Source organism: Haliaeetus leucocephalus, unplaced genomic scaffold, assembly GCF_000737465.1.
Source record: "Haliaeetus leucocephalus isolate CR32 unplaced genomic scaffold, Haliaeetus_leucocephalus-4.0 Scaffold696, whole genome shotgun sequence".
In the NCBI taxonomy this organism is placed as follows: Eukaryota; Metazoa; Chordata; class Aves; order Accipitriformes; family Accipitridae; genus Haliaeetus; species Haliaeetus leucocephalus.
In genome coordinates, this window is record NW_010973132.1 from 1,373,074 (window position 1) to 1,387,714 (window position 14,641).

The window sequence follows — 14,641 nt, forward strand, 5'->3', positions numbered from 1 at the left end:
CCACCAGGAGGTAAGGACTTCTGTATATAAACATTTCAGCCAGGTGAAGTGACAGCTTGTGACTACATCAGGATTGAGCCTATGTATTTATAGGCATAAAGACAGTCGAAGGCTTCATTGAGATAATTTCAAGTAAACTGTGCATACACACATCCACATTGCATTTATTGAGCAGTACAGTGGAAACTTTATCCTGATATGTAACTTATCTGGAGTCAGCAGGAGATACAACCAGTGTAACTTGGGTAAGATTCGCTTCTTCTGTTTTTTGAGGTACCAGGAAAAAAAAGTTATCACTGCACTTCAGAATAAGTCGGAAGAGTGCCTCTTTACTTAGTTGAGATCAGAACTGCCGCAACCTTTTTACTAAGAAATGTGAGAAAATTATATACCAAGAGGAAAGGTGGGTGTGCTAATGTGTTGTCCCAAGAAAGTGCTGTTTACATCTAGGTTAGTTAAAGGCGCAAGACTAAACAATTCAATGAAAAACTCCTCCTGTGACAGTATTCCCTGCTATGAAAGGAGATGGTTGGAGATTGAGGGCAAAGATAGCTCAGTACAAACACAATCCACGTGATGGGATGCTGTTTTTTTCTCAGATGACTACAGCACACACACAGATCAGATGGTGCCAAGCTACAGTACAGCTGGGGCCAGAAGACACCTAAAATTCAACTAAAAAATGCAAAATTGTTTGGGGAACGAAAATAAACAACAATGCAACAGTGGGGTTTAGAGGAAGGCAGGCCAGGAAACTTTTGATGAGTTTCCAAGATTCAGTGAGAGCTGAAATACCAAACCTGGTCAGCATCTTTGACAGCTTCCACTACAGCTTGCTCTTAGGGATGTCTGAGTCCATTAAGTGTTGCCAGAAAAAGGCCTGTATCCTGCGCCATGCATCTTCTTGGGCTTTGGCATGCTCCCTCCACTGCCCTCCCCAATACACAAACATCCCAAGCACTTTGTGGATCGAAGCCTGGCACAGAGGCAAGTATGGTGGCTCCAAGAGGTGTCCTGCTCCAGAATAGGAGCAAAATTCCACTTCCCGTCCATGCTGCTGAAGGCGCTGAACAGCATCCTGGCAATAGAGGTCACTTTTCCAGTTCCTGTCATCCAGTCCAGACAGGAAGAGGAACTTGGCCAAGGACCTTTCCACAGGAATGCGACAATCCCAAGTTGCTGGGTCCCTGTGATCATGTAGGACATCTGAAAAATCTACTAGGTCAGACTCGTCACTGGTCTTCATCCTCCCCAAATCATACGGGTGGGCAGGAAGAGTGAAGCCATCCCCCCGCAGGGGAATGAAAGAATTAAAACCACTTCCAGATATGCTGACAGCTGCCTTGATGCCAGGTAGAAATGTGGCCATGGAAAGGGCTAGATCAGCTCCTTTAGACAAGCCCAAAACGCCAATTCCAGTATCTTTCACCTGAAACACAGTTATGAAAACAACTATTATCAACCACTCCTCGCTTCCTGGGCTGACATAACATCTCCAGTTCTGCTTCCTCACTCTTCATCCAACTAAGACCACCCATATTTTACCCCTTCCCTCTCTCTGTTCAGTTTATATCACTCCCATATCCATACCTTTGCTGAGCCTCCACAAGAGCAACTATGAATTCTGCAGCTCCCCAATATTTCTCCTCCTGTAACACTTTTTGTCCCTGGTGACCTCTGTAGACAAAGCCTCTTTGCTCCCTCCACATCTTGGCTAGACGTTTGCTCTCAGTATTGTATCTTTTACTGCTCCTGTCTCCAAACCCCCTCGATCTTCTCTCCTCAGGCTCCATTTGGAAAACCACATTTTCATGGGTTTCATGGGTTTACTTGCATTGATTTTTTTCATACCATTGTTTTTTGATACTCTTCTATAGCTGACCTGTTATCTTCTGTTTTGCCTTGGAACACATAAGGTTAATCACACCTGAGGCTGAGTAAGCCCAATAACTGTTTAAATCAACTTATTTGTAGTGAAGGCTCTTCACACCAAATTAATTTTGTAATGTGTGTCTTGTAAGATACTCTGGAAGTTTCAGAGCTCTATGAGGAACAAGACAAACAAGCAAGGCTGAATTCTGCTCTCACACCGGCTACATTCCTGGTATCCACGTGCTAGAAAATAAGTCACTTTGTGAAACGAATACCACATTAAGTAGCATTCCATTCAAAGTTTAAATGCTACTTGATTTCTTTTGGTCTCTTTCTCTTGGTATGATGATATATTGCTATAAAGCATCTTTCTCATCCCACGTACTTGTTCAAATACAGCCCCAGCTTCTTAAGACATGGCACACTCTCTAGTGCTACAACTGTAAGGGATTCCGTTGTTAAAGTGTTTCATTACTGTCTTGTGAAACTTACTCAGAATCAAAAGCTTGTAGCATCTCAGAAATAGTAGAAAAAGTCAATGGATTTTTTTGCCTTCTAAAATCTTGAAAGATGCAAAAGTAGGGAAAAAAAATTAACATTTCCTGCTTAAGCAGTTTTGTGCTTCTAGTCCAGGAACTGCTCTGATTTAGTCTTAAACAAACACTGGTTTACACAACAGTTTATGGACTGTTATAAGATGCTGTGCAAAATCAGCTATCCAACTACTTGCAAAATATGAGTTGAGGCACATGCTTTTCCATCTCTCAGATCATGCTGTCTTTCAGACAATGCTGTCTCCTTAGAACACCTCAGAAACTTAGTTGCATTCAATGACATATAGCATTCCAATTAGAAATCTGGGAAATAGTTTCCAACAGGAAGAGCACCATAGTTTGTCTCTTACCTGCTGCTGCTTCCGCAAGAAGTTCACAGCTTCCTCAAAATAGCCCAGTTCAAGAATCTCTGGCATAGCAGGGAGATCTTCAAAGGCCATGTAAGCAAGAGCCAGAGTCACAAAGCCTCTGCTAGCCAAGAGACTTGCTCTGTATTCAACAAGACCTCCTCCAGATCCATACAAATCAATAAGTCCAGGGAACGGACCCGGTCCTGCAATGAAAGGGGTGTGTGTGTGTGTGTATATATATATATATATATGCTCAAAGGGAAAAGTTTCTAGTTGTCCCTTCAGGACACACACAATCACTGTAAAGACACTAATTTGGATATTTCTTCTCTCTCTTAGGAACTCATCATAGGAAGTTCACATGTTGGGCATCCTTCTCCCACCATGAATTTCAGCTGACATTGGCCTAGATGTTCTCAGGCCATTGGGGATTGATGAACAAACAGTACAGCCACATGAGCTTCTTTAACAACTGTGCTAGCAGGTATTCCAGGGAGGGAATACTCGGGTTATGAATTGCACCCACAAATGCCAGCGCTGACTTAGGCCAATTCAGGCTTCAGTATGATCTGGGTAATTACCCCTGGGCTTCTCAGTTCTCCTCCTGCAGTCACAGGACCTTCCTTTCCTGCTGCTGCTCTGCCCATTCTTATAGCCAGACTTCCCTTACAAGATTTGGTGTCACAGCAGCTGCAAGGGACTTTTTATTCATTACAGAGCAAGATATTCATGTTTAAGTACTGCTCAAGGAACATAAACAGCTCAGGGCTCAGAGCAGCTTTACACAGGACTCAGCCTCAGCACCATCTCTGTATGGAGCTGTGGAATATGATGCCTGTTTAATTAAAGACCTTGCTCTTCTCATTTGTCTCCCATCTTCGTAAGTATCCTGTGCAGTCAAGCTGCTCAACCAGGTAGAGACTTCTTCCTTTGGCTTTTCCTTGGCCAAAGAGAGAGACAGAGAGACAAGTCCAGAGCCTGCAGGAAGATCTGTCGCAGCTGTTAGAGCAGCCTAGGCTGGCTGCAGCCAGAGTCCAGTGCTCCCACCATGCCTCGTCATTCCTCACTCCACGGCCAGACCTGTCCCGCCTCACAGCTCTGCCAAAGACCAGAGGCCTCTTTGTCCTGTCAGCTAAACAGAGGAGCTAAGAAATAAACACACATTTCCCCAAAGCTCTCACCGCAGGAGCAGTCCTGACCCCCCTCAGCTAGAACAAAGAGGAGACATGCCCTCCCTGCACCCTCCCGCCTCGGCACTTGACCTGCCTGGGCAACATCTGCTCCTCCCTGCTCAGCTGTGAGGATCCAAGTATCTGGACCAAGCACAGGCTGAGGGAACCATCAGCTGAGGCTTTGCTCTGGGCTGCCAAGCGCAGCCAGGGGCCACAGGGCAGAATACGCGGTGTAAGTCACACCTGGAAAACCAGAACAGAATTAAAACTCACCAGGAGGGAGGAAGAGGGTTGCTTTCAGGTGACCTTCTCTGACTGAAATCCTCTTCACCCCCTCTCCTAAAAACCATCGTTCATTGGTGCATTTTCCCAGCAAGTGGCTCATGTCCCCGTGGCCCTCATACACTTCCAGGTCCACACAGAAAGGGGTTAGGACGTTCCTCTTCGCCAGCCGCTTATAGGGCGCTTTAGACTGCAGAGACCACAGCAGCCCCATCGGCTCCACTCCCGAATAGCTGCCCCCCAGCGCTGGGGAGCGGCTGAGGTCAAGCTCCCCACTGCTCCCAGCTCTGTAGTGAGCATGGGCTTGGAAAAGCTCCCCGCTCTCGTCCACCAGGCTGACTCGGAGGGTGACCGCCTGCTGCGGCAGGAGACCCACCACACGGATCTGCACGGGGTCATCGAATAGACAGCGGGGGGAAGGCAGAACCATCACCTGCACCGCCATCCCGGCTCTGCCGGAGGGGAGAGGAGCTGCCCTTTTTTGTGGCGAGGCACGGGCTGCCTGAAACAGGACCGTCGGGAGCCTGTCGCTTCTCAGGCTTCAAATCTCTGCCCAAAGTCCAAGAGGAACCACCGTGACTACTTCCTTCAGTCAGCAGGCACGGGCTGCTGGGAGGCGTAGTTCGGAGCACGCCTCTCTCCAGACACTCGGCTCAGCGGTGGTACAGCAACACCATCCACTCGCACAGGCACAGGACGGCATCTGTTCCCGGCGTGCGGTCTTACTTTTGATTACAGAGAGAGACTGAATTAAAAACCGCAAACTGACAGAAAGAGATATTCAAATCACCTTCCTCCCACCCCCGACTGTGGGAAAGTCCGGATTTGACTGCAGAACTGCCTCAGGCGCCTTTGCCAAGGCACAGTGAATACAAACAAGCTGGAAAGCCTGAAGTAACATGACATCTTAATCTAGCAGTGAAACAAAGCCTGCCCTTAATCCCTCCTGAGTTTTCAGCAATTTTTGGACAAGCACCACAAGGTAAAATGGTGCTTTATGCTTTAACAATGTTTCTTTAAAAAACAAAACAAACAGACAAGGTAAAAGAATTATTCTATTTTTCTTCACAATAATCAATCTTGTCTAAAGGATATCTGTGTTTTCCTAATTAATATATGGAAAATAAATTCCCCCCCTATCACTAATGTTTCTAAGGAACTGTTTGAAGATTTGATGATAAATACCAGGTTTTGGTTTTGATAAAAACACTACTACATTTTTGCAATGTTCGTGTATTTAGTAGCCTTCTAGTCCTACCCTGCAGGTCTCAGACATGTGAGTAGTCTCATCCTGTTCTGTGGAAATAGAAATAGGAATTAAGGCTGCAGAAATAGGCTCTGGGTTCACACAACTCACCTGACCATGTGTTAGGCAGCAATTAATGGCAAAGGAATGAAACAATCAATGAGCCTACAAAGCTCCAGAATCACATGTCATGCCACGAGACCACCGGTGACATGCAGATTGACTGTAGATCTGGCAAAGCAACTCTAAAATCACCACTCAGGATGTAAAAGAATGTGGCTACATTTAAATACAACAGTGGAAACAAATAAACCCCAGCAATAAAAACATGTATCTTAACGTGGAAAATAGCCAGTGCTGACTTTTGCATGTCCTCCTAGATGTCCTCCACCCATCACATCATTTGAAAAAAAGTAAGGAATTAGTACAGAAATAAGCTTTTAAACTGACCTTTTATTGCAGAAGTTGCAATTTCTCACCACCAAAACACCACAGCCACTGAACTTAGTGAATTACAACTGGACAGTACTTTCACCTTAAGCGGAATGCATGTGTTGGACTGATGCAGCCTGATGCACAGGTGGGTGACAGAGCACATTTTTCCTTGTCCACTTGGGTTGTTAAGAAAACAATCTGTAGATCTGAACAAACAGTCACGGCTTCTGTTTTGGGATTTCCAAAACCTGGATTGCCTCCCTTCAAATTTTATTTTGCTCACTGTCACTGAGGCAACACGCAAAGACCTAAAAATGCTATTATCAAACCTTCTACTTACAAGCCAAAAAATCTGGCCAATCGATCTGGACTCTGGAATCAAGCAAAATAGCCATGATCTGTTTGACAGACATTGCTGAGGACAATTTAATGTTCGGTTCTTTTCACTTCAGTCATGTTTGTACTCCAGTCACAGGTGCTGATGATTGTATCACATCAGAGAGAATCACAAGCTCGAGTCTCCCACCTCTGCTATAACACCTTCACGGTTTTTGTGAGACAATCTAATAGTTGATAATAGCTGTACTTAAGGTCATATTCCATGTCATACCAATAATTCACTGAGGAGACAAGAAAAAGGAAGAACTTTTCTAAGGCTAGAATGTAATGATTTACAAACATGTTCATAGACTGTTTTACACAGTTCAGCTAGTACAGGCTTTTCCTTATTACTGACTGAACTTTGAAACAAGCACATCTTTGACTACAGCCAAAAATAACATAAGAAAACATTAGAGTTCTTTAACACTGCTGCCAATGCAAATCTGTCTTAACCCAAGCCAACTCCTCTTCAGACTCTGTACTGGGGATTCCTTGGAGCAGAAGGTGGCAAAATGTTTAGGAACAGAAAATGTATGCTTCTGTTTAGACCAAAAATAACAAATATGCTGCAAAGTTTAATATCTGGATAGGAACCTCTCTTCCTCTGAGTGTGTAAAGGATGGCAAATTCACCACTACTTCACAAGGTCATCAATTAGACAATGCTTTAATTCTGCTTCTCTTTTTAATTTTGGTGTACATCTCCTAGAAAAAATAAGCCAAGCAGTATAGTATTGTACGAATGGTTCTTGGAAGAGGATATACTCTAGCTTCAGACATTCACTGGACCAGACCCAGAGAATATTGATTTCTCAAGTGTATACAGACTGTAGTGCAGTTAACAGACTAAAGGCCAAATAAACTCATCAGCTCTCCCGCATTTCTGCTAGACAGAGAAAAAGAGAGTGGCCGGGGGCTTGCAACTGGAAACAACTCTACTTTTTCTAAAAGATATTTAAGGACTGCTGCAGCAGTACTGGGAAAAGAGAATCAGAAATACTGCTTTACTGCTAGCTTGTCTTTCTATCACAGTATCAAAAATACTGAAAAAAAAGAGCTTGCAATATTTGCAGTGTTGTACAAACACTAATGTTACATTGTTCAAAATACCGTGTTTACTCTTACTGCACAGACAGGATTACCCTGGGTAAAGGACAGCAAAAAACTCTTCCTCAAACCTTGCAAAACTTACATGACATAATGATAATACTTTGCACCACCCCCACCCCTCCACCTGCACCAAATGAGCAATGCTTGAAATTCTGGAACTCTCTTGGGGAAGGAAAAAAAAAAAGAGAGAGATTATGATCGACCTTACAAAGAAGGAGATAACAAGACTCTTGATAAGTGCAGGGAAACAGTAACACAAGCATAGGCTTATTAGCAAGGTAAGAGACTGGGTCAGAGCAGATTCCAGCTCGCATGACAACAGAGTATCTTCCATGTTGTGTCTACATCCATGCCTAAAACTCGTACACTTTCTGGTTTCCTTTTCTTCCCCCAGATCCTTTTTTGCTGGTGTGATAACGGCACACACAACTTGCAGTTTCTTTGTGAAAGGTATGTAGATGACCAATTTGCAGTTAGCAAGCTAGGCAGACACACTGCTTAGCTCCATGTCATAAACTGGATCGTGATCACTGAATTAGCTATCCTTCTCCAGACTTGACAACTAGAAAGACTTTTTCTTCTGCTACATCCCTAGCAATTGTCAACAATGATATGAATTAGAAGCAAAACAGACTGCAAGGAGGTAGCCCCATGCCATCTGCCAAGATTGTTATTTCCTCCTGAGGAGAGGTAGATGATCTTAAATGGACCTTTGGTCCCCATTACGCTTTGCTGTGGGATATCTAGCGGCACACCCACCACAGTTCAAAAATGTATCTGGAAATACTGTGTATTTTACCTGCTATACAGCCATGTGATTGCTGAACATGATGGAACCAGAGAGAAGGTAGGTATAACATCTCACCAGCTTTCACTGTACACTGCAAAGGTTTTGCCTTAGCATACTCTGGATATTGTTCCAGATTTGGGTTCAAGGGGTCCAGGGGGATCCAGGGCACCTAAAAGCAAAAGAGTATGTATATGGTACTGAGCCTGGCAAAAAATTCCAGCAAGCTTCCAGAAAAACAACTGATAACCAAACTTACTAGGTTACAAAACATGTATTTTGCCTAGCAAAACATGTACAGCTACACAGCTTTCCACATTCAACTGGGAATAGGTCAAGGATACAAAAATTTGCCTCCTTCAGTGAAGCGTTTCTGATTAGGGAAAAGGTGCTAAAAGTGAGCCATGAAATTTCAGTCTTGTGGGATACTTTCAAAACACCTCCAGCCCCTTAAGTCACTTGTTCCTCCTATATTCAGTACTTGAGTATTTTATCTGCACCACTCTTTTTAGAAACTCTTTTCTTCTTTAAAGCTCTCTGGCCTAATTTTATTCCCAGCGGCTAAACCCCCCGCTTCCTGCTGGGAAATCCCTCTTGCCTGCATTCATTTCTTCTATGCCCTACAGAGTTATAAACCTCAGCACTCCACCTTACTGCACTACAGGAATGTTCCTCTGTGATTCCATGAGTGCCACTCTGGAAACAGAGAAAAAGCCCCAGCTCAAGTTCAGCTGTAGCATTAGTCACATTGCACAGGTAAAAGGGGAGAGATTAGATACAAAAGGCTACTGAGTTTTTGTAAAGTGCCTCCAGATCTGTATATTTTAATGAAATAAATATTGTTACTACTAAGAAAACACAATTTATTCATTGAGACAGATATGTTTTATTGCACTGGGTGATACTGCTGTAGAGCAAAATCTAGCCCTCACTAGAGGGCCAAAAGAAAGTGAATGCAGAGGAGTCTATTTCGGTCTTAATGAAATCAATTCCTTTATTGTTGATTAATTTAGAAGTCCTTTACTGGATCTATTTAAGTTTGGTGCAGGAAAGACAGTTTATTATAACAACAGTTTCAGGTGTGCAGTAAAAAATCTTTTCTGGAAGCTGGGCATCCTTTGCAAATAGTAAAACTACAAGTGAAATATCTGGGCATTCTCTTTCCAGTAACGAAGGATTTCTAAATATCAATCAATATGCTCAGTTTGAGGGCTCAGCAGTGTCCAAAACTATCTTTACTTCATTGATTGTGTTCTTTATATGCTTTTTACCTTATCTGCACTCTTCTCATCCACAATTTCAAATGAGCCATCTTCTGACACCTGGTAGGTTGCTGGCTGATAGAGCTCTGGAACCACAGAAAGAATTAAATGACACAACTCAGCAGAACTCAGAGAAACTAATCGCAGGGCATTTCACATTTTCACCAAGTAAAAGAAAAATTAAGACAAAAACATTTTCAACTTACTGTCTTCACTGTCCTTCCCTTTGTCCATTTCAATTTTTACCCAGTTTCTTAATTTTTTTTTTTTTTTTTTAAGTCAGCCTGAAGACTGAACTGCCTTCCTGTTTGGAATTCCAACCTTCTTTCTTCACAGGAATTATTCTCCTCAAAACCCATTTTACTTCTGGTCCTATTTTGTTCCAATAACCATCTCATTTTCCTTTCAGAAGTCATAAATGCATCCCTGACTTACACATCATTCTATATTCTGGTGTTTCTTCTTATGTCAGTCTAGCAAGATAGCACTCACAAGAGTTACTAGTTATCCAATAGGGCTCATCAAATGCTCTGGATACCGCAGGTTGCTTTTCTTTCATTGCTTCAGCACATGCGGTTTTCTAAGCCCTCCCTTGGGAGAATTTCTCTCCATTAACCTGATGTTCAAAAAGATGGAGTCATCTTTTTACTACACACTATAAAATGTACGCATTATCTCTGTTCTATGCTTTAACAGTAACTTGTTTTACAAAGTATGACTCATATGACATACATGTATTTTATACATTCACATACATATGACACCACCTCTCCTATGAAGAAAGGCTGAGACAGATGGGGTTGTTCAGCCAGGAGAAGAGAAGGCTCTGGAGAAACCTTACTGCAGCCTTTCAAAATATTAAGGGGGCTTATAAGAAAGACAGAGGAAGACTTCTTACCAAGGCCTGTCGTGACATGACAAGGGGCAATGGTTTCAAACTGAGAGAGGGTAGATTGAGATTGGATATAAGGAAGACATTTTTTACGATGAGGGTCATGAGGCACTGAAACAGGTTGCCCAGAGAAGTTGTGGATGCCCCATCACTGGAAATGTTCAAGGTCAGGTTGGATGGAGCTTTGAGCAACCTGATCTAGTATATGGCATGTGGAATGGACTAGATGATCTTCAAGGTCTCTTCCAACCCAAACCATTCTACGATTCTGTGATTTTAAGGTTGTAAACAAAACAAAACCAGTATAAACAAAATACGGTAGCAGTGCATGTATCTAGGCAAAAATGTACCAGTGTCATATAGCACTCTGCATTCACTTAATCTGATGGTTTGAAAGTCAAGGAATGGGAAAATAAAATCTTATCTTATGAGGCATAAACTTAAGCTGTCCATCTTTTAGATGACACTGCAACATAACAAACTACTACTGTGCACACAGGAAAGCAACATAAAGAAACAGAAAACAGGCAGTGTGAAGTAATGCTGCCATAAGAATCTCTTTTCATTTCTCCAGTTTTCAGAGATTAAGTAGTAACTTGAATATTTCATTAAATTACAACTTATTTTTCAGCTTCCTGTTTTTTTTCCTAGAGAAAAGAATGAGCAGGCAGAATACAAACCTGTTAAACACCAAAGACGACATGCTACAATACTGACAAGATACTTAAATAATTTAAATATTCTAAAGCTGAAGAGGCTGCTGTGAGTATCAGTGAACCTATTACCTTACAGGACAGGAAAACCTCACCTCAGAATAATGTTTGTATTACAAACTACCTTCAGCACAAAAGAGAAGAGATTTCTGTTCACACTGGAAAGCCTAATGCTGCATAAACATCAAAATGTTATCTCTGCTTCTGTTTTGATATTTTTCAATATTTTAGTCTCTCCTCCTTCCAACCTCCAGACAAACTGCATAGTAAACTATGTACCATATGGGATGAAGGGACGGTCACTCGGTGGATGCAGTAGAAAATGTTTCTCTCCAGATATCACACAGTACAAGTTCTCATAATGATCTTTATGTACTAGGATTGAGAAAAAAAGAGATGTGGAGAAAGAGAGAAAATCAGTGTTATTTCCTTTTCTACATCAGAAACTATAGTAAACTGGAAGTGTCAGCTTGTCCTCTTATTACCAGACAGCTTCCTCCTCTTGCAGCCAGTAGGAAATTAACAATATAATGTTGTAGCAAATGTATTCAAGGAAGCAAACTGTCAGTGCCTTGCCTGACACAATGGCAGGTAGATGCACCAAGAGACACAGCAGCAAGAGGCTGCAGAAGTGCAGGAGAAAGAATGTAAAAAAGCATGCTAAAGTAGAATTGCCTTGTCAGAAAAAACACACAGTCCTACTGAGCCGCTAACTCAAAGCAAGTCTGCTTAAACATGTACGGAAAGCACACAGTACAGTGCCATACAATACGTACGAGATGTCACAGCAGCTGATTCCCCAAGCCAGAAATTCACAGCATCAGGCTTCCTCCCTGTATGGTTAGGGAACAGAGAAACGTTGTCAACAAAAAAAGAATTTGAAGTGTCTTTTTTAGAAGTTTCAAATAATTTTCTGCCAATTTCTGCCAAATTCTATCCTTTAACTTCCTTCATAACTATGATAGGTTGCATTGCAAATAGCACTCTGCGAGCAACAGCAACCTCCTCCTATACTGGAAGCCACTGTAGTGCCCATCAGACTTCATGACATAGTATTATCCGTCCCCAAATCGATGGTTACAACCCTTTGTTTCCACATTCTGAATCCCTAAGACTTAGCTCACAGAGAAACTGCAGCATGTCTACATACAGTTGCAAAAAGAAGGTGAAATCACAATAAATCACTGACATTTTAAGGAAAGACATGCTGTAAAATAGAAACCAACTGAAACAGGACAGCATTTAACTAGAAACAAACATCTGTAATTTTACCAAAGTGGGTGGGGGCTGTGTGCTGTTTCACTCGTTTGTTATCCTACCTTTGGTAGCAACAGCATGAATCCGAGTTGAAACATGACTCTAAATAAGAGAAAAGCCACTATATGAAAAGAAGTGCTATACGGCACTATCACCACATTGTTTCAGTTGTGATGGTCCCAATGCACAGCCAAGATACTGATTATGGAGTAATCCAACCCCAAAACCTGGACTACTCTATTAAGTATTTTACCACTTCTATTTTCTAAGGGGATGAAACCAAACTGAGCTGCGGCATCCAGAAATGCAACAAACATTCACCATGTACCTAGCATGATTGCTTTAAAGCTCCGTACAAAATATTTACTGAACACAGGAGAAACAGAATGCTTACCAAGTGCCTCGCTCATCCATGGTATGTCAGGCTGCACATCACAGACAAGTTCAGGGAACTCCTTGGTGAGGTTTGAGCACTGCTTCTGCACATAAAATACATTGGGAGAGGTCACTTTCTTCTCCACAATGTCCAAAAAGTCCATGAAAGGCATTTGGCGCTCCTCTGGCATGACAAAACGGTCCTGAAACACCGCATCTGCATAACCATTTGGTGTTACTGCCACACTCACCACCTTGGGACCTACCACCTCCCTGCAAAATAAATCAAAGGTTTACAGCCAGACCTGCAATTGCCCCATATATTGGACACTGGTTACTTCAAAAACAACATGTTTCATGGACAGCAAACATAAGAAGCCTGGCTTTCTACAGATGGGCATCTCAACTAGATTTTCTACTCTCTGGTAAGGATTCTGGCATTCTGCTCTGATTGCTGCCTGTGGTCAAGGCTACCATAGTATCTTTTGCCTCTCTAAATTCTCTTCTATCTAACAGGTGAGTTCACAAATGAGCTCCTTTTCCCTCTGTGCAGAGGGCCCTCTTCAGCCACTTCTTTTCATGAGTCATGGCAGAACTTGGTATTCTTGGGACCACTCAACCCAGCCAAATCTGGGTGGCCATATGTTCAAAAGCAATGGAGGAGGGAGAAAGGGCAGGCGGAGACTGACAGACACTCACATTGTGAGGCTAACAGCCCTTATTTCTGTGAGAAATTTAATTTTAAACCCATAGATTTTAGGTCTAACCAGAAATCCCCTCAAAAAAGAGCTTTTTAAAGGAAAAAAATCATTGTTAAAATGCTCATCGTTTGTTTTTCTTCCTAGAAAACACGGTGTACTCAGCCACAAACAAGTCAGTCTGCTCTTTATGGCGCTACAGCCCCACTCCAACTGGGAGGCTACAGGGTGGACCACTGGCCAGAGCACCGCGATCAGACTGGGTTTCGACAGCTGGAGTCTGTTGGCTGCACCCAGTCAGCACACTCACCCTCCTGACTGCATGGGAACTGGTGAGGACAGTCAGTTCGCAGGAAGAAATTTACACGTGAGCTTGGCAAGACTGAACACCTTAATACAGAAGCACGGAGGAACCTGGGCTAATCTTATGGATAAAAGCAAAGATCAACCGAGGGCCTTTTACTGAGGTCAACCGAAACTGACCACCAGTCCTGCTCCAAAGCTCGTTCATACCTGAGGTACGCTGAGGTCCATTTCCTCAGAGCCGGCCAGTGGCTGATGGCATTCTGAATTATACAGGGCTTATTCGGACTCACCCATTCTCGATAAAACTCCAGCGGGGACGGAGGCCTGTCAAGATAGGGTATGGACTCTGTCCACCCCAGCTCTGTCCACGCAAATGACAAAGAGTGTTACTCAGCATCCTGAGAGAAGCGCCTTCTGCCAGCAAACTTAACTGGCTTCCAACCCCACGCCACAGCTGCTCAATGGAAAGCCTGGCTCCAGAAATCTCTCCATTAAAAGCCGGAGGCTGTTAGGGAGGGTTTCAGTGTCAGATTGGTACCTCAGGCCCTCGCCCTGACACTCCCCTGCTGTCAGCCACAGCTCCACGGGAGAGTGGGCACGACGTACGTTACAGGAGATGTGCCTCCGATACAGGGTCGGTACCATAGGAGGATTTTTAGAGGCCGGAATAGTGCTTTGGTTTGCTGTTTTTAGGAAAACAACCTAAAAGGGCCATTTTCTCGAGTCTGGTTTTCTTCTTGCAGCGGCCTTTCTGCTGCTGCTTCACCTTGGAAACATTCGGCCGAAAACAAGGTAGGAGCCTGGATGCTCCCCTTCAACCCACGCAGGTGCCATTTGCGGCCGCTGCGGCCCACCCGGGACCGAATTTTCCCCTCCCACAGGGCGGGCAGGGGCCCCCGCAGAGCGCGGGGGGAGGCGGCGGAGCCCGGCCCAGGCCCCAGCGCCCGCCG

At 43.5% G+C, this 14,641-nt stretch overlaps 2 protein-coding genes across 2 annotated transcripts; both read right to left on the reverse strand.

Moving 5' to 3' along the window:
- Positions 1-826: 826 nt before the first annotated feature.
- Positions 827-4,943, reverse strand: LOC104839656 (acyl-coenzyme A thioesterase 1-like). The gene is made up of 3 exons (XM_010580056.1): positions 4,222-4,943; positions 2,777-2,979; positions 827-1,429 (listed from the first exon to the last, which is right to left on the reverse strand). The coding sequence occupies exons 1-3, from the start codon at positions 4,673-4,675 to the stop codon at positions 827-829; spliced, it is 1,260 nt and encodes a 419-aa protein (XP_010578358.1). The 5' UTR covers positions 4,676-4,943.
- A 1,221-nt stretch (positions 4,944-6,164) lies between these two features.
- On the reverse strand, positions 6,165-14,065 carry JMJD7 (jumonji domain containing 7; the record flags this gene model as incomplete). Its single annotated transcript, XM_010580201.1, has 7 exons — positions 6,165-6,531; positions 8,201-8,360; positions 9,460-9,536; positions 11,335-11,430; positions 11,832-11,888; positions 12,707-12,960; positions 13,899-14,065. Coding segments are annotated over 7 exons (900 nt in total), but the record flags the coding sequence as incomplete, so codon positions are not given.
- Between the last annotated feature and the right edge of the window lie 576 nt (positions 14,066-14,641).